The sequence below is a fragment of the Triturus cristatus genome, chromosome 7 (genome assembly GCF_964204655.1).
Source record: "Triturus cristatus chromosome 7, aTriCri1.1, whole genome shotgun sequence".
Taxonomy (NCBI): Eukaryota; Metazoa; Chordata; class Amphibia; order Caudata; family Salamandridae; genus Triturus; species Triturus cristatus.
This window is the reverse complement of record NC_140590.1, coordinates 1,080,909,340-1,080,934,900: the sequence shown is the minus strand read 5'-3', so window position 1 is coordinate 1,080,934,900 and position 25,561 is coordinate 1,080,909,340. Positions and strand designations below refer to the sequence as shown.

General features: G+C 53.1%; 1 protein-coding gene across 1 annotated transcript in view; it reads left to right on the top strand.

The window, feature by feature from the left end:
- The window catches only part of LOC146811131 (uncharacterized), a 522,597-nt gene that overhangs the window by 382,363 nt on the left and 114,673 nt on the right, over positions 1 to 25,561 (top strand). Inside the window, exon 7 of the mRNA XM_085615037.1 lies at positions 3,694 to 3,759. Within this exon, the coding sequence (XP_085471163.1) occupies positions 3,694 to 3,759 (66 nt within the window). The remainder of the gene's footprint in view (positions 1 to 3,693; positions 3,760 to 25,561) is intronic.

Here is a 25,561-nt window from a genome sequence, read left to right as displayed (position 1 = left end):
CCTGTCGCCGCTCCTGTTCGCACTGGCCTTGGAACCCCTGGCAGAGTGGCTGCGGTGGCACCCTTCTATCCGAGGTCTCCGTTGGACCCCTGAGTATGAGGACCGCGTGTCTCTCTATGCAGACGACATCCTTTTGTACTTAGCCTCCCCGCGCAAATCACTGATTGTCCTGGTCGATGTTCTGCGCTCTTTTGGCCGCAATTCAGGCCTTGTCATCAACTGGGCCAAATCCTGTGTCTATGTGCTTTCCGGGGAGGCTCCTGTCCTCCCGCGGGGCTGTCCGATCCAGATTGCCTCGGAGGGATTTCGATACTTGGGTGTCTACATTACGCTGGACCCGGTGGCCCGCTACGAGCGAAATTTGCTTCCCCCCCTCCAGCGCTTGAAGGAGGACGTTGCGCGCTGGCGGCGCTTGCCACTTTCGCCGCTCGGCCGGGCGGCGTTGTTCAAGATGATGTCACTGCCGCACTTCCTGTACGCTCTCCAGAACACTATGGACCTGGTCCCAGCGCGCTACTTCCGTGAAGTGGAAGGTCTACAGCGCCGCCTGTTCTGGGATGGGAGGCCGCGTATAGCCTTGGCAAAGTTGACGCTCCCGTGGTACGACGGAGGGATTGCCCTCCCGGATATTAAACGGTATTACTGGGCCTCCCAGTTGGCTGCAATTAATCAGGGCCTCTATGGGCCCGCCCTAAACCCGGCATTTGAAATGGACAAGATGCTCCTGCCCGGTGGCGACTACAATCGAGCGCTCTACGCTAGTGTGCCCGATTCCCGCTTGACGGGACCCACGCGTGTCATGGTGCGAGTATGGCACGCGGCTAATGCAGCTATGGGCTGGAAGGACCGTTTGACCCGGGCGTCACCGCTGTATGCGTCTGAGAGGTTGGGCTCTCTGTGGACCTCGAAGGGCTTTGAGCAGTGGGACACTATAGGCATCAGTACAGTGGGGGATCTCTGGACGAGGGGAGGATTTAAAACATTCGAGACGTTGCAGGCGGAGTTTCAGCTGCGGGGCAGTGAATACTTTCGGTACCTGCAGGTCCGTCACGCGCTGGGCTCCGTCTTCCCAGACGTGGCCTCCATCCCGGAGTCCTCCCCCCTGGAGGATCGAGTGCTAGATGGCCATGTTCCGGACAGCACGATCTCCCTCATTTACAAGAAATTGATAAATGATCGCTCGGGCTTACTGACTGGCCTCCGCGAGGCCTGGGTTGCCGATGGGCTGGAGTTGGACGACGAGGACTGGATTTCCGCGGTGGCCTCTCCGAAGGAGGTGGCCATCCCGGCTCGCCTTCGTTTCGTCCAGCTTAAGATACTCCACCGGGTGTACATGACGGGGCCAAGGCTTCTGCGTATGGGCTATGCCGAGGACGGATTGTGTAAGCGTGGGTGTGGTGCTTCAGCGACCTTTTTGCACATTTTGTGGGAATGCCCGAGGGTGGAGCGATTCTGGCGTGGTGTGCATGAGGTCCTGCGAGCGGTTACGCATGTCGCGCTGTTGCCTGAAGCGAGGAGATGTTTGCTGAATGTGTGGGAACCGACCGATTACTCGGTTCCGCAGACGCGATGGGTGACTCTGGGCTATATGGTGGCTAAACGGGACGTTGCACAGCTGTGGGGATCCCAGAGGTCCCCGGCGGTGTCGGCCTGGAAAGAACACATGGATTGGTGCATGTTCCGAGAAAAGGTGGTGTATGTGGCGCGGGGTAAGCCTGGGGCATGGGTGAAGATATGGGGCCCCTGGAACGCCTACCGCGGGGATATCTGCGAGCCGCCGTTGCTGCCTCCCGCTTCCCCAGCTCCATCCCCCTAGTTTACTCCCTCCCTCAGTTCCGAGCACAGTATTCTCCCAGTCCCGGACCTGTTTCCCTTCCCCTCTTGGGGGTTTTCAGTGGATGGTTTGGGGTCCCCCATTTGAGGAGCACGTGCTGCCACTTGATCGTGGGTTGCCTTGCGGGTGTGTGTTTATTTATGTTGTTGTGTTGTATAAAATGAAACCGTATTGTGGGCTCAGAGCCATATGGCCCGCGTTGTGGATACCTCCTGCCTTAGTGTCTATGTAAAGCTAAGTGCCTCATTGTATGTATGTCATTTGTTATCGTCACTTTAGCGGCCGGCCGGAAGGTTGTAGGCCCATACCTGTATATATTTGAGATTGCAATAAACGGTTTAAAAAAAAAACAAAAAAAAAAAACCTTGCAAATTCACTTAAAAAACCATAGGTTTCACACATGTTATAGTTAGCTGGACATTTCAAAAACCAATGAAATTCCCCTGTTATAGTTAGTGCTGGTAACTATAACTCACGCGACCGCAATCCTCTGCTGATGATGTCAGATATTACATCACTGATGACATATGTGTCTTCCTGAAAAATAAATATTTGTAATATATGTATAACTAAAGATTAATGGAAGAAGACATGGGTAAATAAGTGTCTAAATACAGTGATGTAATATCTGACGTCATCAGCAGAGGATTGCGGTCACTTGAGTTATAGTTGCCAGCACTAATTATAACGGGGGAATTTCATTGGTTTTTTACAAGTGAAATTTCCAGCTCACTATAACATGTGTGAAACCTATGGTTTGCTAAGTGAATTTGCAAGGTTTTTTAAATGCTAATTCCTAACTATAACGTGTGTGAAACCTATGTTTTTTTCAGTGAATATATATATATCTACACCATTCTACTTGTCTCCCTAACGTTGGACATTTCTGCTCTAATTCAATCTCTCATAAAGAGCATCCAAAATTCATTTTGTTAATATCCGCAAGGGAGTCCAATTATTGATTAACGTTTTTCTACATTGACATTCTCGTTGCCATTTACAATGTCTCTATATCTTCCTTGATACTATCGATACAGATTAGGTATTACTAAAAAGTCTTCCTCCGGATAATTACAGTCCTCAGAATACTTAAAACCAATATCCATTTTTCTTGGTACGTAACAGTTTCCAACCTCTTCTATGTAGAGTTGCTGCAATAATAATTAAGCTAATATTAAGTGCATAATTTCATAAAATATATTTCTTATGAAACACAGTGATAGCATAGAAGTAGTCACTTCTAATCCATTGGGCATCTTACAGTAGTAAAAAGGATCCATGGGGCTTGCATAAATGCATTTTCTTTTAAAAGCACATGGTGTTTAAAATTGGGAGGAAGAAATTGGAAAATCTTGGCTACATTTGATGGTGAACCGGAAGAAAGGGCTAAAAGCTTTAATAAAAAAGACTACAACAGGCGGAAGTAGCGAGTGGGGTAGATTTGTGAACTATTTGGAGTTCTTAGTAGCATAAAGTACCCCCACCATGAAGAGAATGAATTCACATACTGAGCCCCCTTGGGTTATTTTTGATACATGTTCTCTGACATTCTGCAAAGTGACATCTTGGAATGACTCTGATTTTATGGCAGTGTAGCTCTCAAAGCATTGAGGGAATGAAGCTCTATGGAAAGCAACTACGTGTAATTTTTGTAGATGAAAGTATATCTATTGGAAGGTGAAATAATTGATCAGTCTCAGTGATAGTACTTCAGACGTAGGGGGCTAGCTTCTTGAATTTCAGTAATGAACACCGGGGTTGGAAGATGGTGAAGAGTGGGGACATATTCGCATGATTTCTCTCTATAGAACACAATGAAGATGTAGCTATATTTCTCTTTTATTCATTTATTTTTTCAGAACGAAATCCCCACTGTCAAATCTCTCCTGGCTGTTATAAACAAGTACTCCCTTTGCTCTACATTGGTAAGTCCTCCAAACCACTGTGTATCACTGTCAAAGGAAATAGAAAGAAATGTGTTCATATTGTTTGACTTCCTCATAGAGCACTACTATTAATTTAGGTGCATCATGTTCAGAAATCAAATTGTCAGTAGTCTTTGGCCAATTGGCTATCCTATAAGACACTCTTCCATCTGTCCCAAAGGTTATTCTTGACCATTTAGACTTTCTTCAAACTTTAGAGCTGCCTATAACTTCACGTTAATTCACCACATTTCAGTGACATTGAGCGTCTTGCAAGGACCATGGTGACTGATATTCCGATCTAGAGCCACATTTAACATTCCAGAATGGATTAGCATGCCGAGTTTAATGGCAGCCACTATTACTTCCTAATTCATTCTTAATCATTTCAACCCGCTTCAAAATGATGGCAAGTTCAGTAAATGCAGCAGATTTAAGCCTGTGTTTTATTCACAGATCTCTATAGGGAAGCTGCTATAACCTAATTGTTGTTAGTTGGTGCATCTTCCTTACTCCTGTTCTGTCCCTTGCTGCTCAGCCATTAATGATGTCATTTGGAATGTTGAGTGTGTGGGACTTGAGGAGATGTCAGTTGGAAGAGATGGGCTGAGCAGCAAGGAGGCTGCTCCTGGTGGGCCTTTACATTGGACTTTACCACCTTCCAGTTACCTTTATCTGAAACTGTAACTTAATGAATAAACCTACAACTTGTTTCTACGTGACCTGTCTACGAGATAATCTTCATTTTAACAGGAGCACATTAAAGCTGTGAACAATGTTATAAGAAAGAAGGGCCTCTTCAGCTAAAGTTATTTTTAAGATATGAATCTCTCATTGCTAATTCACATTCCAAGTCAGGATAGAGCAGGTGGGCCCTATTCCTCTTACCTCTGTGTCACCCACTCTCTAGTGCTGTCCTCAAGAGGACATTTCATTTTCTGCACTTCCCTTTGCTTCTATTAAGAATTGATTACCATGCAGGAGTATTGTTGTGCAGACCAGTGGGTAGGAGGGAATTTAGATTATCATGAGAGTCCATTCGCTGGAAACCCCTGAGACAAAATCCTATACAAGAACCTACATTATTTTTTGTGTTTCAACCTGGTTAGCCAGGGCTAGGAGCCAAACCAACTTGCAAAGAAAGTCTCTCAAGGCAATGTCGAGAATGTATGATGTTACAGTGCATACATTAACAACGCATGCCTTTACAACGCAGTTTTTACATCACAACATCCTTTACATCTCATTCCATTACATCGCGTGCCACTACATCGCATTTTTAGAATCTACCTTTACAACGCATTCCATTACATCGCATAATACCTTTACAACACATACCATTACAACGCATACCGTTACATTGCATATAAGGTAAGTATTGGATAGTATTGGGGTAAAAATTACTATTCTACTCCAGGGGGTGCAACAGTAGGGTAAGTGTTGGATAGTGTAGGGGTAAAAATTATTATTCTAACTCCAGGGGGTGCAACAGTAGGGTAAGTGTTGGATAGTGTAGGGGTAAAAATTACTATTCTAACTCCAGGGGGCGCAACAGTAGGGTAAGTGTTGGATAGTGTAGGGATACTATGCATTGTAATGGTATGCGTTGTAAAGGATTTTGCGATGTAAAGACTGTGTTGTAAATGTAGTGTGATGTAATGACTGCGTTGTAAAGGTTGTTTCCCCAATGTCGATGTGCCATACTGAGGTCTTTATTGACACATTCAGATTTTCTTTGAAACCAACATTCTGGCCCTCGTTGACACTTAAGTAAGGGTCCACAACTGGTTCTCCCTTATATCAGTATAGGGGTGTATATCCACCAACCCGCATTGAATATTGGTTTCTCTCACCTATACTGTAGTGGACTATGGAGTTGTCTCACTTCCACCTCCGTGGTTATCCAAGTACTAAGGTACTTAGGCCTGCTACAAACATCACAGGCAAACTGTGCTGATTCATGGGAGGTTGGTGGATGTCATAGTATTTGGTATTTGCATCTCAGCTCATAGAGCAGTTGTTTGTCTTGATGATGTTCAGTTCAAAATAACATTGCCTTTCCAGATCTGCAAATGTATCAGTGTAGGGCTATCGGTAAATTATGCATTTCTGGAAAGAGTTGCACTGTCAGATCAAGTATTAATTCAGCAAGTCAGCAATTAATATGTGTGTAGCTAGCAGGCGGTTTATTACAATAAGAACAAGCATTGGTAAATGCATTAGGTTTCAACTTTGTTATTAACAAAAAGCTGTTTTTTGTTGTAAGTTATGTTTGTACCTCTTAGGGGAGCAGTGGGAATAGTCACCGGGGAGGTAGTCAACAAGGAACAGCTTTATTCATATTCTAAGGGGTTAGTGCAAGCATTAAACCTGCTTTAGTAATAATATGGAACATTAAAGTAATAAGCAGGAGTGGACACAATTATTTGTCCCCCGGTGCATGTCTGAGCCTCCGGTGCTGCCAGCAGTGGATGCATTGATTTTTACCACATACCCAGATTCTTTGCCATACCAGGTCTCAAGGTTTAACAATAAGCACTGATTAATAACTCACAAGTACATCTATGTGTGGCTCCAGCTCTCCGCAAGAGCGGATTCCATGAGCACGGAGAGGAGAGGGGAACAAGCAGAAAATAAAGTCTCTGGAAATGGAAGAGGGAAAATGAGACGAAAGCTTCTGGGAGTGTAAAGGAAGCCGGATGGAAAGGACATAATAGAGGTAGGAAAGGGATGCAAAATAAGGCATTTGATGGGAGTTTAGCTTGATGTATGGATCAGAAAAGGAGGCTGGAAAAGTAAGGACAGTGGGAAGTAAGGAAGGTGGCAGGTAGTAAAAGACTAACATGGGTGTAGGAAAACAGACGGCCCGAGGAAGACAATGGTGCCGATCACGATCCGGCAAAAACCGGGTACGAACCGTCGGACGGAGCATATTCTCCGTCCGACGCGTACCCGGTCGTCAAAATATACAAACATGGAATTACGATTCGCACGGGTACACCATTACCGTACGAATCGTAAAAAAGACCGACCGAACAAAAAACACCTACCAATGCGATCCGGGAAAGCGCCGACCTGACGTCGGGACGCACGCAGCCAGCCATTCACGACCCAGGAATCACGATTCGCACCGACGTCACCCCGCACGGTGAATATTTTGCGGCAGCCAAAAACTGCCGGGAAATCAGGACGACGCGAACAAGGACCACCAGTACGCGACGGACAGACGGCGACGCGAACAAGGAGGACCAGTACGTGACGGACACACAGGACGACGCCACCAAGGAGGACCCGTACGCGACAGGACGACGCGATCAAGGAGGACCCGTACGCGACAGGATGACGCGAGCAAGGAGTACCAGTACGCGACGGACAGACATGGACCCGAACCTACGAGTCATCCCTGCCCTCATAGCAGTACACCTCCTCTACAGGTTACGACGCAGACGCCGCAGAAGGTCAGAATAACTAAGGGAGGGGGGAAAGTGGGGTGGGGTGGGGGTGGCACGACCAGGGCAGGCCACAAAACAACCACATGAGTGACACACTACACATGGCCTGGACATACCTGACTCCCATGCCCTGGTCACCACGAGGGGGTGGGGGCGTGTCCTGATAATCCAGCGACCGCCACAACGGAAGTCCGTCACCACGCGAACCGGCAACACAACCAGACAGGTACGTCCCGTACCCACGCCTGAAGAGCGTGGGTACGAGTCGGACCACGCCCACACACGTCACCCCAACAATGGCGGGACGGATCGCACCCACGTGGCAAAGGCCTGGGCACGGGCCGCACAAACATCACATAGCGTGGGGACGGATATGTACGGACCCTACCCCCACCCCGTATGCAAGGAGCGTACCCCCCAGCCCAACAGTGCAAGTACGACCCGTACCCCCACCCGCGGACGTACGGAGCGTACCCCCAGCCCAACAGTGTAAGTACGACCCGTACCCCCACCCGCGAATGCAAGGAGCGTACCCCCCTGCCCAACAGTGTAAGTACGACCCGTACCCCCACCCGCGTATGCATGGAGCGTACCCCCCATGCCAACAGTGTAAGTACGACTCGAACCCCCACCCACGAATGCAAGGAGCGTACCCCCCTGCCCAACAGTGTAAGTACGACCCGTACCCACACCCGCGGACGTACGGAGCGTACCCCCAGCCCAACAGTGTAAGTACGACCCGTACCCCCACCCGCGAATGCAAGGAGCGTACCCCCCTGCCCAACAGTGTAAGTACGACCCGTACCCCCACCCGCGTATGCATGGAGCGTACCCCCCATGCCAACAGTGTAAGTACGACTCGAACCCCCACCCACAAATGCAAGGAGCGTACCCCCCTGCCCAACAGTGTAAGTACAACCCGTACCCACACCCGCGGACGTACGGAGCGTACCCCCAGCCCAACAGTGTAAGTACGACCCGTACCCCCACCCGCGGACGTACGGAGCGTACCCCCAGCCCAACAGTGTAAGTACGACCCGTACCCCCACCCGCGGACGTACGGAGCGTACCCCCAGCCCAACAGTGTAAGTACGACCCGTACCCCCACCCGCGGACGTACGGAGCGTACCCCCCTGCCCAACAGTGTAAGTACGACCCGTACCCCCACCCGCGGACGCACGGAGCGTACCCCCAGCCCAACAGTGTAAGTACGACCCGTACCCCCACCCGCGGACGTACGGAGCGTACCCCCAGCCCAACAGTGTAAGTACGACCCGTACCCCCACCCGCGAATGCAAGGAGCGTACCCCCCTGCCCAACAGTGTAAGTACGACCCGTACCCCCACCCGCGTATGCATGGAGCGTACCCCCCATGCCAACAGTGTAAGTACGACCCGTACCCCCACCCGCGAATGCAAGGAGCGTACCCCCCTGCCCAACAGTGTAAGTACGACCCGTACCCCCACCCGCGTATGCATGGAGCGTACCCCCCATGCCAACAGTGTAAGTACGACTCGAACCCCCACCCACGAATGCAAGGAGCGTACCCCCCTGCCCAACAGTGTAAGTACGACCCGTACCCCCACCCGCGGACGTACGGAGCGTACCCCCAGCCCAACAGTGTAAGTACGACCCGTACCCCCACCCGCGGACGTACGGAGCGTACCCCCAGCCCAACAGTGTAAGTACGACCCGTACCCCCACCCGCGGACGCACGGAGCGTACCCCCAGCCCAACAGTGTAAGTACGACCCGTACCCCCACCCGCGGACGTACGGAGCGTACCCCCAGCCCAACAGTGTAAGTACGACCCGTACCCCCACCCGCGAATGCAAGGAGCGTACCCCCCTGCCCAACAGTGTAAGTACGACCCGTACCCCCACCCGCGTATGCATGGAGCGTACCCCCCATGCCAACAGTGTAAGTACGACTCGAACCCCCACCCACGAATGCAAGGAGCGTACCCCCCTGCCCAACAGTGTAAGTACGACCCGTACCCACACCCGCGGACGTACGGAGCGTACCCCCACCACACCAGTGTCAGTAGACACGTACCCTCACCTCTAATGCAGTGTACGTAACCCCACCGTGTATGTGCCAAGCGCACATATCCAGTAATCGGAGGTGTGTGTGCAGAGTCCACCCAGCAGTGCCCTGAGACAGGAGTGGTGGGTGTGGAGTCCTCCCAGCAGTGCCCTGAGACAGGAGGGGTGGGTGCCCATCACTCCCAGCAGTGCCCAGAGACAGGAGGGGTGTGTGCAGAGTCCTCCCAGCAGTGCCCTGACACAGGAGGGGTGGGTGCAGAGTCCTCCCAGCAGTGCCCTGAGACAGGAGGGGTGGGTGCCCATCACTCCCAGCAGTGCCCAGAGACAGGAGGGGTGTGTGCAGAGTCCTCCCAGCAGTGCCCAGACACAGGAGGGGTGGGTGTGGAGTCCTCCCAGCAGTGCCCTGAGACAGGAGGGGTGGGTGCAGAGACCTCCCAGCAGTGCCCTGAGACAGGAGGGGTGGGTGTGGAGTCCTCCCAGCAGTGCCCTGACACAGGAGGGGTGGGTGCAGAGTCCTCCCAGCAGTGCCCAGAGACAGGAGGGGTGTGTGCAGAGTCCTCCCAGCAGTGCCCAGACACAGGAGGGGTGGGTGTGGAGTCCTCCCAGCAGTGCCCTGAGACAGGAGGGGTGGGTGCAGAGTCCTCCCAGCAGTGCCCTGAGACAGGAGGGGTGGGTGTGGAGTCCTCCCAGCAGTGCCCTGACACAGGAGGGGTGGGTGCAGAGTCCTCCCAGCAGTGTCCAGACCCAGGAGGGGTGGGTGCAGAGTCCTCCCAGCAGTGCCCAGAGACAGGAGGGGTGTGTGCAGAGTCCTCCCAGCAGTGTCCAGACCCAGGAGGGGTGGGTGCAGAGACCTCCCAGCAGTGCCCTGAGACAGGAGGGGTGGGTGGTGAGTCCTCCCAGCAGTGCCCAGAGACAGGAGGGGTGGGTGCAGAGTCCTCCCAGCAGTGTCCAGACCCAGGAGGGGTGGGTGGTGAGTCCTCCCAGCAGTGCCCAGAGACAGGAGGGGTGTGTGCAGAGTCCTCCCAGCAGTGTCCAGACCCAGGAGGGGTGTGTGCAGAGTCCTCCCAGCAGTGTCCAGACCCAGGAGGGGTGGGTGCAGAGTCCTCCCAGCAGTGTCCACACCCAGGAGGGGTGTAACACATGTGTGTGATGCCACAATTACCCACATCCATACTGCCTACAAGGGAACATGTCCCCATGAACTCATGTCAACTGACTCCACACACAAGTACAGTGATCACCAAGGATGCCACGATTGTTGCAGGTGGAGACATGGCCATGCATGCATGGCCAAAGTAGAAGGGCTCCGTCACACACACAGCTCATGTACACACAGCTCTGCGCTAAACATTGGGAACACCCTGCAGGGAAGAAACTGGGTACACAGAGTAAGGAATACACCCTGGGACAATTGAACCATGCAGTAACTGCTGACATGACCTAAGGAAGTTAGCCAACACCTTGTGATGGCACACAGATCCTAGGGTGGCCCCAAAGAGCAGAACACTACTACAAATCCCACACACCCAAAGCCTTAAACACCACCCAAAACAATGTAGCAGCCCCACCAACACCAATACCACCATAGCAGGAGTGTGATAATGAAAAAAAAAATAAGCTTTAATCAGCATGAGCACAATGTCCGTGGATCAACGGCAGTTCAAAGTCAACAAAGGCCATAGGGCAGTCAATTATTCCCAGCTGCATGGGGGACACAGTGGGATGTGTGTCCCCTACCTTGCCTGCACAGTCAAATGCCATCGTCTTCCATACTGGTGAGGGCATCAGGGGGGGGGGAAGCAACAGGCACCGCAGGGACATCAGGGCAAAGGGGCGGCGTTGTGGGTGCAGGGATGGAGGACTCAACCACAGGGGGTGTGTCATGGCCAAAGGCGGAGGCCAGGATGGCACTACACACCTTAGCAAGGTCCTCCAGGGAGTCCCCTGCACCCGAAGTGACCTCAGGCCCCAAGGAGGGGGGGGGTTCAGAGGGATGGGTTGCAGCGCCACCGGGGGAGGGTGGAGACAGGGGGGGAGACTCAACCACCCTGACCGAGGACTTCCTTGACCGCTTGCGTGGTGGCGTAACTGTGGGGCTCAGGGACAGAGCGGCCATGAAGGAGTCCTTGGGGGAGATGTGGCCAGGAGAGCTGAGGGGAGGGGATTTGGAGGGAGTGGATTGTGTGGAATGCGGACTCCCACTCTGGCTGCGTGTCACACTTTTGCCCCCCGACCCAGTGGGTGTGCCTATCTCACCCTGTGTGTGCGTGTCAGGAGGAGTGCGGTGGACCTTCCCTGCTGGTGTGGTGCCTGTGTCTGTTGTGGTGGGTGCATGCCGACGTCTGGGTGTACGTGGGACAGGCATGGAAGTGGGAAGTGTGGATGGGGCAGGGGTAGGTGGGGGGAGGTCGCGCTGCAGGAGACCCACTGCTGCAGTCAGTGTGGAGTCTAGGGACCTCAGCAAGTTGCGTTGGTCAGCCTGCAAAGAATGAATGCCCTCCAAGAATGCCTCGATGTTGGTGAGGGTTTTCCCGTGGGAATGGAGGACATTCAGGATCGCAGCCTGACCAACCTGCATTTGCCGCTGGATGTCCATAGACTCAGCATTGGCGGCAGCAGTGGAGACAGGGGCAGGGGGTGCGGTGCCTGGCAGGAAGGAGACATGCGGTGACCGGGCACGCTGGGAAGGGACACGAGCAAGTGGGAGGCGGTTGGTGGGAACTGAGGGGGCGGTGGCAGGTGTTGTTCCACTGTCAGCTGCTGGTGCAGCCTCCGCCAACCCTGAGACATCCTCCTCGGACCTGTCAGCTTCGTAGTCTGATGTGCCAGTCGACAGGTCCTCGGCCACACTATCCTCCGCCTCTGTCCCACTCGATGTGCCAGCCCCGATGTCACGGCTGCCACTGGTGCTCGGTCCCTCCACCTGGTCCGTGTCCATGTCTCCCTCTGTGTCCCCCGACGATGCTGTGGGCAGGGTGGAGAGACAGAAATTAATCAGACACCTGTACACATCTGTCACATGAGTCCAATCTACATAGTCAACATTGCATAGCCTGAAGAGGCAGATCCCTAACATCTGCAAAACAAGGTACCGATGTAGGGCATGAAACACAGTTGGTTGAGCCACCATGCCACTGAAATACCATGGAGAGCATGAGACAATAGCTGATGACAGGAAACGGAGTCTGACATAGCACCCAGGCCCTGGGGACAATCCTGCACTGCCTCTGCACCACACAGCGTTTGTGAAAATACCTATGACCAGGGACAATATCCATGAACTTGAGACACATGCTGCATAGGTAATGCTGCAAACATGCCCAACATAACTCGGTCACTGCACCTTGCGTGTGTGTCCAGTAACATCACACACTGTCCAGACCCAGCAATTAGGAATCAGGATTTGACACATAGGCATTGCCCGCCCCAAGCAACCCCCACACGATGCTAATTGCTGAGACCCAGGTGGCACCAACATCTCATAGTCTGGGTGATAAACACAGTGGCAGGCAAAAGGCAAGATTGGACGCAAAACAGCAAAGGTGCGCCTGTACAAATAATGAGGTACCAGTGCCCATCCTCAGATGAGTATAACAAGACACACAGGCACTGGCAACTGTGAGTATGAAGAGGGACAATCAGGTCAGGCTGCACAGTGGACACCTGTACATAATAGCACGTCTATATACATGGTGACAGGGGACAATGGCACAGAGCACAACCTACGCTGTAGACAGTGAGAGTGTCCACGTTGATGATGACACAAACAACACTGAGGATAAGGTGCCCCAGGGGACAGTATTGGGCACGCAACTACATGCTACTGAATGGGAATGACTGCTACACACGTCACCATCCCTGCACTATGCGTAGCGCACACTCATGCACATCATGTCACAGGCCACTACATAGGACATGCGCGCTGTAAGGCATGACACATGAGAGACCAACTCCAATGTCTGGAGCCAGCATCAGTGCCAACTGACATGGAACCCACATGCAGTGAACTTGACAGTTCACAGGCAAGGTCCCACAACCTGTTACCCACCACCACCACCCATGATGCTACAGTCATTGTTCTCGTGGACAAAGCGCCAGCCTACATTACCTTGTGAAGGAGTGACTACACACAGACCAGGGAACACATTGCAAGGAGGGGAAGGGTGGCAGGGGCGCTGCGCTACACTTGGGCAAACTGGATGGGCACAGCACCTTTAAACCCTGCCAGTGAATTAATGCCACTGTGCCCTTACAAATGCCGGTGACACACAACAAACGCACATGTACCTACCCCCTTCCGCCTGCTGCATCGCCTGTAAGCGCCTCTCCAGGTCTGGAAAGACCACCGGCAGCACACGCCTGTGGAGGTGGGTCAGACGGCGGCGGCCGCGGTTCTTGTGGCTCTCAGGTGAGTCCCCCAGCAGGAGCCGTGCAATCCTCCGCGTCCAGCACCGGATATCCTGCCAGCGTTTCCTCACCTGGGACAGGCTCCGCCTCCGACCATCCACACGCCTCACGGCACTGACGGCGGTCAGCCAGATCTGCTCCTTGGCAGAGGCGCCTACCTGTGAGGAAGTACAAGTGACACCACATCAATACACCAGCCACATGTCACAGAGAGACATATGTGAACATAATAGCTGGTTACTACATGGCATGTAATGCAGCCAACGCATTGCACCTCTGTCATAGGGACATCATCCTCTGGTGAGGGAAAAGGCAGTACGTGCCATAGTGGGTACTCAGGTGGAATGATGGCAATGTCACAATCAATGATCAAGGCTCACACTGTGCATCACACCCACACCTCCTGTCTCAGGGCACTGCTGGGAGGACTCTGCACACACACCTCCTGTCTCAGGGCACTGCTGGGAGGACTCTGCACACACCCCTCCTGTCTCAGGGCACTGCTGGGAGACATCAGGCACCCCCCCCCTGGTACCCCCCCGACAGTACATGGCATGTGTGTCACACCGGGTCACAATGCCTGAAGACACAGTCACAACATAGGGACAGTCTGTGGCAGTGGCCTATGCACTCACCTGATACCCTGGTCGCCCATACAGCATGGGGTACTGTGGGAGGATCACATCCAGCAGAGCCATGTTCTCCTCCAGGGTGAATGGCTGTGTCCTCTCCACAGCCCTTGACATGGTTCCAGGGAATCAGTAGCAGCAGCTTGGTCGACAAATGCAAAGATGTGCAGGCAAGTAATCCCTCATGGGACCTGGCTGCCTTATATGTGGCCTTCTGCCCAGTCTCATGCACAGGAGTACAGAGTGATTGGTCACTCACATTTGCATCCTATGTTTCCACCAATCCCTTCAAACCTAGCAGTCTGTGGGTTCTCTATCGGTTTCATTCTCCTGCATGATGTCAGCCCCACAAACACATTGCAACAAAGTAGAAGAATTCCAACTGACTTCTGCTGTGCACCTTCCAGAACAAAATCGAAATTTGAACCTGGTCGCCATGACAACCAGCATGCATGTAGGCCTTAATACTTGTCCCCTATGTAATTAGGAGAATCACACACAGGTACGGTGCGTTTCCGGGCCCTAAGGCACCCCAAATGCATGGCAACGGCCCGTACATGCATGCCTACGTTCAAAATCACTATGGTTCTGCACGCGTATGCGTACTCGTTGTGGTACGGACCGTACAAATGCCTGTACGTTCACTATCACTATGGGTCTGTGTACCCGTAGTGATAGTGAGCGTACATGCGAGTGTACGGTCCGTACCACTACGTGTACGCATACGCGTGCAGAACCATAGTGATAGTGAGCGTAGATGCGAGTGTACGGTCCGTACCACTACGTGTACGCATACGCGTGCAGAACCATAGTGATAGTGAGCGTAGATGCGAGTGTACGGTCCGTACCACTACGTGTACGCATACGCGTGCAGAACCATAGTGATAGTGAGCGTAGATGCGAGTGTACGGTCCGTACCACTACGTGTACGCATACGCGTGCAGAACCATAGTGATAGTGAGCGTACAGGCATTTGTACGGTCCGTACCACTACGTGTACGCATACGCGTGCAGACCCATAGTGAGAGGGCCGTACACTCGCATGTACGCTCACTATCACTATGGGTCTGCACGCGTATGCGTACTCGTTGTGGTACGGACCGTACAAATGCCTGTACGCTCACTATCACTATGGGTCTGCACGCGTATGCGTACTCGTTGTGGTACAGACCGTACAAATGCCTGTACGCTCACTATCACTATGGGTCTGTGTACCCGTAGTGATAGTGAGCGTACATGCGAGTGTACGGTCCGTACCACTACGTGTACGCATACGCGTGCAGAACCATAGTGATAGTGAGCGTAGATGCGAGTGTACGGTCCGTACCACTACGTGTACGCATACGCGTGCAGAACCATAGTGATAGTGAGCGTACAGGCATTTGTACGGTCCGTACCACTACGTGTACGCATACGCGTGCAGACCCATAGTGAGAGGGCCGTACACTCGCATGTACGCTCACTATCACTATGGGTCTGCACGCGTATGCGTACTCGTTGTGGTACGGACCGTACAAATGCCTGTACGCTCGCCATCACGATGGGTACACATACGGCAGCACTCCCACAGTGATTGGGGAACATACACAGGCCCTCTTAGCAGCAGTACGCCGGTTTGTACACATCACTGTGGTGATAGTCGACACACAGGTAGGAATAGGGCGGACATACTTGTCCATGGATGGACATACTTGTCCAGGAATGGACATCAAGGCATCGTCTGTGCATTACTACATGTGTGGGGCACAGGTGTGACAGGCTGTGATGTGGAACATGCCTCCTGAGTGGAGGAGGCACCAGATGTATGATGAGATGTGTACAGGTGTACTGTGTGAGGGTGCAATGTGTGCCAGGCATGCCCTTGACTCCTTTGACATGTGTGCATGTCGTACTGCGCACTTGGGGTGAGCGTCACTGGCATGGCACGGACACCAACACACGGAAGTGTCCCATGATGCCCGGTACAGGGGTCATGACACCTGACTTGTCACTACCCACAGTGCACAATGTGACTATGTCATTTATGTGTCCGGGATTTACATCAGGTTGATGTTGTAGCACCCTCAAAAGCTGCAGCCGTTGCAGCAACCAACATGTGTCTGTGTGTAGATTGTCATTGCACACTGTTCCGCACACCATGCCACATGTGGTATCTGATGTGAGGTGCACATGTATGCATGGGACACGGAGTAGCGTGACAAGGCCATGTCAGCATCCTCACAAGGAATGTGTGGTGAGTCATGACATGTGCACCTTCATGGCAAGGTGTGTGGGCAGGCCTAGTGTAATGTCATGTGACCTGTGGCTCCGGTGTTCCGCTACCAGTCTCTACAATCGGCATCCTACTTCTGCTGATGTGTGGGTGTATGTCACTTCTGTCTTGCGTCGGGCTGTTCACTTGCACTGGGACACAGCTATTCCCATGGCGTGGCATGGGGAGGTTCTCAATCACCGTGTGTAGCTGGGTCTTGGAAGGAGTGTCACCTTGCATCCATACGTGTCCTGGGCATGTAGCACATGCCTGACTCCCTATGTGGCATGTGTGTATTGGCAGATTTACATGTGCTCAGTAGACATGAGTTGTTCTCGTAGTGCACTCACTCTTCCTTGTCACTTCCAAATTACTGCAGAGCGCCTCCTGTTGCCCGAAGAATTCCAGACTTGGCCACCATGCAGGAGAATGACAGGATCCGGCTCTACCGCTTCACCCAACCGTTGATTCTGGAGCTGACGGCGAGACTGGCACCACACCTGCAACCGCAGCACAGGTATCCTACGGCACTGACACCCCAGCTGAAGGTAATGGCTGCCCTACATTTCCTTGCCACGGGTACCTTCCAATATACCATAGCTCATGTTGGTGGCATGTCCCAGAGCATGTTCAGCGGTGTGCTGCATGATTTCTTGGAGGCCATGTTGATTCACCTGGATGACTTCATCAAGTTCCCAACCCCTGAACAGATGACTGAGGTCAAACGTGGTTTCTATGCCCTGGGAGGGATGCCCCATGTCATTGGGTCCATAGATGGGACACATGTAGGTTTGGTACCACCACACGCACGGGAGGTGGCGTACCGCAATCGGAAGCACACCCACTCCATCAATGCCCTTGTGGTGTGTCTGTCCAACATGGTGATTTCACATGTCTGTGCTCGTTTTCCAGGATCAGCACACGATGCCTACATCATGAGGCGTAGCGGGATGCCTGATATGATGATGCAGCTGCGCAACGAACGTGCATGTGTTGTTGGTGGGTACAGTCTGTCTGTCCTGTATTCTGTTTGGCCGAGCAGCACTACCGCTTCGCCTGTTCTAACGATATCCATGTGCTTTCCATTTAGGGGACGCTGGCTATCCCAACATGCCTTGGCTGCTGACACCTCTCCGCAACCCCATCACGCCGGCCCAGCTCCGCTACAACACCGCCCATGGCCGGACAAGGCGAGTGATAGAGAGGACGTTTGGCATGCTGAAGAGCCGATTCCGGTGCCTCCACAAGACCGGCGGCGCACTCCCATATGCCCCGGCGAAGGTCTGCAAGATCTTCATGGTCTGCTGCATGCTGCACAACATGGCAGTTGAAAGAGCTGTGCCCCTCATCCTGGATCAAGATGACGAGGACCATCCACCCGTGGAGGACGAAGGGCTTGGCAATGGGGCTAGTGATGTGGAGGATGTGGAGCCGCAAGAGGACATCCGGACTCGGCTCATACGCGACTTCTTTGCTTAGTGGTGAGTACCAGGGTCTGAGTGTGCACGCATTGGTCCCCGTGTGGCATGCGTTGTGATGTGTGTCTCCACCTGCATGTATGGCACGTGGGTCAGAGGTGTGTGTGGGTGTGTCACTGGAGTGATGGTGGCAGTGATGGTAGTATTTCCCCAGACATAATTGTGACCTAGCATGTTGTCATACATACATGTGTCGAGTACATGCACATGCAAGTGGCTGTGCTTCTTGTGGCTGACTTCTTGTGTGTCTCTCTTCCCCAGGTACCTGCGCATGCCGTTTGCTGGTTGCATTGTTGTGGCACTGCTATTCCTCATGGACATGGCATCGTGGGCTGACTCAGCGTTACAGGCACGGACACGTTTGGAAGTCTCCATGGGGTAAGGGATGCATCTGGGGTGTATTGGGTGTGGCAGTTGTTCACGATGTGTGCACACTGCCCCGGTCGGGGTTTGGGTCCTCTGCAGACATGTGGCATCCCCATGGGACACGACATGCAGCTGGGTACACCTGAATAGATGGCCTGCCTGGTTGTCAGTCATCAGTGATGGGATGGTGGATTGTGATGAAGGCATCAATGTGTGTGACACTGCCCTCGGACACATACGGTTAACATTGTCTTGACATGGCGTGGGACTTCCACATCAGCGGATGTATGGTGTATGGCAGGCTCTCCGTGAGCAGCTGTGGGTATTTAGCTATTATCCGACACTTGTGTGCCAGTTCCATGGCTATCACGCATTTGTGCTGCAGAAGGGGGGTGCCAGTGTTGGAGCCACATGTTACTCCACATGATGTGTTCATGTGTACTTCAAGTTGCCTCTGCAATCCCAAACACATGACTATTAAAGGTGTCCCTATGCCTCCAAGGTGCCTCTTCTCAGTCAATGCTGGTGTGTTGGCACGGTGCATCCTGCATGTCTGGCATGGTATTCCCTGATTGTGGCTATGTGTCAATGTGTCGAGTGGCAAGATGCAAGCTGTGTGTGTGTGCTGAGACTGTGTAATGGGCATGATGTCCATGACTGTGTGGGTATTGTGACATGTGCCATCCCCATGCATCCAACGTTGTCCATGACCCCATTCTCTGCATCCACCGGACTCAAGCTTGCAGGACATGGTTCTGCCACCTGTCTACACGTACCTGGGTGCCCCCCAGGACACGGGCCAGGATCCCTGACCTCTGCGCATGACTGTTGCTGTACTCAATGTGTCTGTCAGCACGGTTGTTCGGCCACCCCCTCAGCTGGTTCTGACCATCACGGGTGTGTATGGTGCTCCATGTCTGTCTTGCCTAGAAAACTGTGACCCATGTGTCCTGTGCCAGACTCAGGCCCCAGGGTGTGGATGGTTGAAGTGAACAGATGACTCAGGCATGTTTAGACTGTACAAGACACATGTTAGGTAATAATGCTACCAGCAGGCATCTACTCTTAATAGTGTGATTTATTATTGGGGGGGGGGGCCAAGTGAGGGCCTTTCCGGGATTAGGGAATCCAAAGTTCAGTAGGGGAGTTGGTGTCCTTGCCATTGGAAATCCTCAGAGTCCATGCCACAGTCTTTGTCAACATTGGTCAGCCAGTGACCAGCAGGGCCATGTGGCAGAGAATGTCTCTTGATGCTGTGATGCTGTTGCTCCAGTGGGCCAGGTGCCAGGCCAGGTGTCCTGGGAGATGGTGATGTGGCAGCCACCCTCACGGTCCTTTCCGTGGACGACCCGGCTTCCTGCGGGGAACCTCAGCAGCAGGCCGTGACGACGTCTGGGATGCTCCATCGGATGTTTCCTCCTCCTCCTCATGATCCCTCCCTGTGGGTGGTGATGTTCTCCGCCTTCTGGCACAGGGAGGGTCGGCCATGGTGTCGGCCATCCGACGGAGTTCAGCGTGAATCCCCTGGGACGCCGTCACTTGCTCAGCCTGTCTGTCCTCCATCCTCCGTTGGTGTAGCTGTAGACAGGCTATTAGCTCCGCATGTTGCTGGGCCTGCTGGACCTTGATCCCCTCGAGGACGGACACAACCTGGGCCATGCCCGTGGTGTCCTGCCGGTATGAGTCCAGGATGTTACGGACATGGGAAAATACCGGATCCCCAGCCAACTGGTCAGGCTCGCGCCTCCGCCGCTCTCCACTCCCACCACCCCTGCCCACTTGCGTCTGGCCTGCACTTGTGGGCACATGGGGTCTCCGGGACCCCTGAGGGGTGGCATTGGCGTTGTCGCCTGCCTCCTCCTGGGTGCCCGGGACACCGTGTCCCTCCTGGCGAGCCTGGCTGCATTGTGGTGTTGGGGCAGGGATCCTGGGTGTCTCCTGGGATGTGGCAGGAGTGGGGGTGGTGGTTGGCACGGTTGTACCTGACGCAGGTGCTGCAGGTGGTTGGACACCAGAGGGGCCAGGTCGGTCGGGGTCGTCCGCAGAGTGGTGAGAGTGGTCGCTGCCGGTGGGATCGGTCTCCTGCAGATCCGGGTCCTGTGAGTGTTCCGCCCCAGTGTTGGGGGGTGCAGCACGACGTTGACCTGTGTGTGAGAGAGACAATGTTACTTTTGATCCATGCAACATCCATGTTGCATCCGTTACAAAGTTGGCACATTTCCTCTTGGAATTAGGATCTGTCTTGCATTCCACTCACAGTGCACTTGTGCATGTGTGTGTCCCTTGGGCACCAATTTGGCCCCTTTAACTATGTGTGGCACAGTCTTACTTGCTGCGTCAAGTGTGACTGCAGTCAGCAGTGGAGTGTGCATGTGTGCCGAGCTATGCGTTTGCGCCTTCCTTGTAGCACTGTACATGTGCACATGGAGTGGATCCACACACTCATATGATGCAGGTGGCTGTCCTTGTGCTCGTGTACAGGTTGTAACATGGCCCTGCGTTTTGCCATGATGAAGAGGGGGGGTTCTGGCACTGGGCACCCTTGTCTACATGCACGCAGTCCACCTGCTGACGAGCAGACATTCCCACACACCAAAGGACTGATTTGCTCTCCCTGTGTCTCCCTCCTTCTCTGTCCCCCTCTCCCTCCCTCTCTGTCCCCCTCTCCCTCCCTCTGTGTGTCAGCCTCCTCCCTCTGTCCATCTTCCTGTGTCTCCCTCCCTCTCAGTCCCCCTCTCCCTCCCTCTCTGTCCCCCTCTCCCTCCCTCTGTGTGTCAGCCTCCTCCCTCTGTCCATCTTCCTGTGTCTCCCTCCCTCTCAGTCCCCCTCTCCCTCCCTCTGTGTCCCCCTCTCCCTCCCTCTGTGTCCCCCTCTCCCTCCCTCTCTGTCCCCCTCTCCCTCCCTCTGTGTGTCAGCCTCCTCCCTCTGTCCATCTTCCTGTGTCCCCCTCCCTCTCTGTCCCCCTCTCCCTCCCTCTCTGTCCCCCTCTCCCTCCCTCTGTGTGTCAGCCTCCTCCCTCTGTCCATCTTCCTGTGTCTCCCTCCCTCTCAGTCCCCCTCTCCCTCCCTCTGTGTCCCCCTCTCCCTCCCTCCGTGTGTCACCCTCTGTCACCTTGGCCCAGCTTCCTGGGCACACACTGTTAGCAGATCTTTGAGTGGCCCTTGGCCTGTTGATGTGAGTTTGTTTCTGATCTCCAGGCACCCATTTTGTCTGCTGTGTGTCTGTGCGCTGCTGCTGTGGTGGTGTGTGCTGCCACTCTTTCACACTGTTGGCTGTTCATTAGCTGCTGGCATGTGCAAAACAGTGCCTTCACCCCCATGTGTTGATGCAAGGCATCCGCCATTTGCTGGCAAGTCATTCCTGTGTTGGGACACAGTGTTTGTCTGGCTGTGACCTAGGCCATATGGGCAGAGGGCATTGTTGTCTGCTTTGGAGTCGCACTATGTGATTCTTGGTGCCCACACTCCCGCCATCCGGGTTACCGTGTCATGTGTTGTTGTCTTCTGTGGCCTGTGACTTGACATTGTCCAGCTGGGTGCATGGGGCATGGTGGCAGCAGTGGCATGTGCCTGCTCATGGAGTGTGGTTGAGTAATGCGATGGCTTGTGGTGTTTGCGTGCCTGTTATTAATTTTGGTTGTGGTTGCAGTTCCCCCCATGTGAGGTGCGTTGTTTGTGTACTCACCCGGGTCTCGGAGTCCTTCTACTCCTTCAACTGCCTCCACCGGCAGTATGGCCATCACCCTCTCCTCCCAGGGATGGTACTGTACGGGTCTGCGGGAGGGCCCTCCTCCGGTGGCGTTGGCCTGGTCGTGTTCCTCCTGTCTCTTGGCTCTGACCCTCCTCCGCAGATCGTACCACCTGTTCTGGCAATCCTGCTTGGTCCTCCTGGTGTCCGCAACAGCATTCACAGCATCGACGATGGTCTGCCACATGGCTGTTTTGGCTGCCTGGCTGGTGCTTCTGACCAATGTTCCAAAGATCTGTGGCTCGACTCTGAGGATTTGATCAACAAGGACCTCCAACTCTCGGTGACTGAACTTTGGATTCTTGGTAGTGGGCATGGTGAGGGGTGTGGGTGGGGATGGTGTGGGTGTGGGGGGTGTGTGGATGTTGGGGGGGGGTATGGATGGTTGTGTGTGTGTGTGAATGTGATGAGAGGGTGTTTGTGAGGGTGGTCGTGTGAAGGTGTGCAAGTGTAAGATGTGGTGTCGCTTGTAGTCTGGTTCTGTGGTGTCTGGCAGCAGTGGGTCTGTTGCAAAGGCTCATGGTTTGTGTGTGTGGGCCCTTTTTATTGGTCCATGGGTGGGTGTGGCAGTGTTTGAATTTTGGGTGGGTGTGTTATAAGGAGTGGTGGTGTATTGGGCCTCTGTTTGTTTTTGACAGTTGCAGGTCAGTGATTGTGTTATTTTAGTGGTTGTTGGCCATGTTTAGTGGCTGTGTGCCTTTCGAATGGTGTATTGTTGAGTTGTTTTGTTTTGTCCTTGTTGTGTACGTGCGTTTTGAGCGTGTGTACGGTGTGTACATGGGCCATTTGGTTGTACGATTTGGTCCTTGTGTGTGGCTTTGTACGACTCGTACATGCGGTTGTGATGTTGGGGCATGGGGTGCGCTCCGTACTTAGGAGGTTGTGTTGGGGGTGCGCCAGGAACGTACTGGGGTTGGGGTACGACTGGAACGTACTGGGGTGTACATAGACGGTGGTACGACACGTACAGGGGTGGGGGGGTGTACATAGACGGTGGTACGACACGTACAGGGGTGGGGGGTGTACATTGACGGTGGTACGACACGTACAGGGGTGGGGGGGTGTACATTGACGGTGGTACGACACGTACAGGGGTGGGGGGGTGTACATTGACGGTGGTACGACACGTACAGGGGTGGGGGGGTGTACATTGACGGTGGTACGACACGTACAGGGGTGGGGGGGTGTACATTGACGGTGGTACGACACGTACTGGGGTGGGGGTACGACTGGAACGTACTGGGGTGTACATGGACGGTGGTACGACACGTACAGGGGTGGGGGGGTGTACATGGACGGTGGTACGACACGTACAGGGGTGGGGGGGTGTACATTGACGGTGGTACGACACGTACAGGGGTGGGGGGGTGTACATTGACGGTGGTACGACACGTACAGGGGTGGGGGGGTGTACATTGACGGTGGTACGACACGTACAGGGGTGGGGGGGTGTACATTGACGGTGGTACGACACGTACTGGGGTGGGGGTACGACTGGAACGTACTGGGGTGTACATAGACGGTGGTACGACACGTACAGGGGTGGGGGGGTGTACATTGACGGTGGTACGACACGTACAGGGGTGGGGGGGTTTACATTGACGGTGGTACGACACGTACTGGGGTGGGGGTTCGACTGGAACGTACTGGGGTGTACCTAGACGGGTGGGGGTATACATATACGGGGGGTACGTGTCGGACGTACGGGGGCTGGGGGGAGTGTTGGGCGCGTATGCGGGCACATGTCTCCATGGTTGCTATTGGTGTTCGGTGCGGACGGTGTTTTTTCCATACGGTTGTAGGCTCGGACGCACGGGATGGATCGTGATTCCTCGGTCGGACTTGGATTTTTACGTTTGTAAGGGAAATCGTCCGAGGACGTGTCGGACACATTTTCCGACCCGAGGACGTGTGGGGAATGATTCCCGGTGCGGGTCGTATGGACTTTTTACCATGCGAATCGTGATTGCCAGTTCGTACGGCACTTGTACGATTCGTACGGTAAAAAGACCCGATACGAGTCGCACGGGGGAATTTTTTACCGGATCGTGATCGGCACCAGAGCCTGTAGAGGGATAGGAGGCTATAAATTGGGGCAAATATAGATGGGTTTGAAAGAAGGGTGGTGATATATGGAGAAAGGGGTAGCAGCACCGTGCGCTGACGGGGTGGGGGCATCATTTTTGCAAGTATATTGTTATTTGAAAAGTACCTGCTACCACATTCCTGGCCTCCAGCAATTATCGGGCATCACTTAAAATGTCAACATAACTCCGGTGATTAATGTCTTCCTGGAAAGAGACCGGAGGTATGTCTAGTGGAAGTTTTGACTCATCTAAAGGTAGCACAGTAGGTTAAAATGACTGCTGCTAAGAATGTGTACCATGCAGATAACATAGGTCAGTGGGTTACTCTTCTGCAAGAGAGCTCCTTTTGTTACTTGTTGTTTGTGAGGCAAAATCGTAATATAGAAGATTGAGCTATTAACTGCCATCAAACAGCTGCATGTAAACTGCAAGTATTATGTTAGCGCTATATGTTTTTTTGTCCAGTCTTTCATTATCCTAATCTTGCCAAAATGGTTCATTTGGGTAGAATACAATGGTTGTTATTAAAAAAAAACAATGGTGTTACACTTTAAATTCAGAATTTTTGCTTTTCCAAAATATGGACTCTGAAACTCTATTGCCTACCAGTATCGCTAACATGTCACTCCTACACTACACCTTGTAGTCCTGTCTGATGTAACATTTCCTATACACTGATTTACACACCTATGATTGTCTTTGTGCAATGTGTGTGCGTGAGATGTAAAGTGTTCTGACACCTTACAGTGGTATGAGTGGTGCTATAAAACTAAATGAATCCAAGAGACAGTGGTTCGGGAGACTTGAAGGGCACTGTTAAAGGGCAGTGGTGAGGAAATCCGTGGCAGAGGTGGTCATTGGGGGCGCCAACAAACATTGTCGCACAGGGCGCCACCAGGGTTAAAGACGGCCCTGAGGGGTAGCGGAGAGGTGCTGGGACTATACTTGAGACGTCCCGAGTTAATCTTTGCACACACCTTGGTTCCCGAAGATGGCCATAAGACGCCTGAATGATTAGCTGTCCCATGCCTCCTTTCTTCGCCACCCTCACACAGCTGATAGCTCCTCGATATCAATTTTAGAGCTCCATACAAGGAACACGGTGTAAAGGAGCGACCCTGCCGTGCTTGGAAAAGTGTGGCAGGCCTCGCCCACTTATACGAATAGAGATAGAGGTGGAAGTGGAGGGATAAAAGAATAAAAAGCTGTCTGATAGAAGAAGGATAATAAAAAGCTTCCCCATGCCTCATTTCTTTGCCTCCCTCACACAAATGTAAGCTCCCTCATGTAATGTTTAGAGCTTCACTCCAAGACACACGGTTTAAAGGAACGATCCCACTG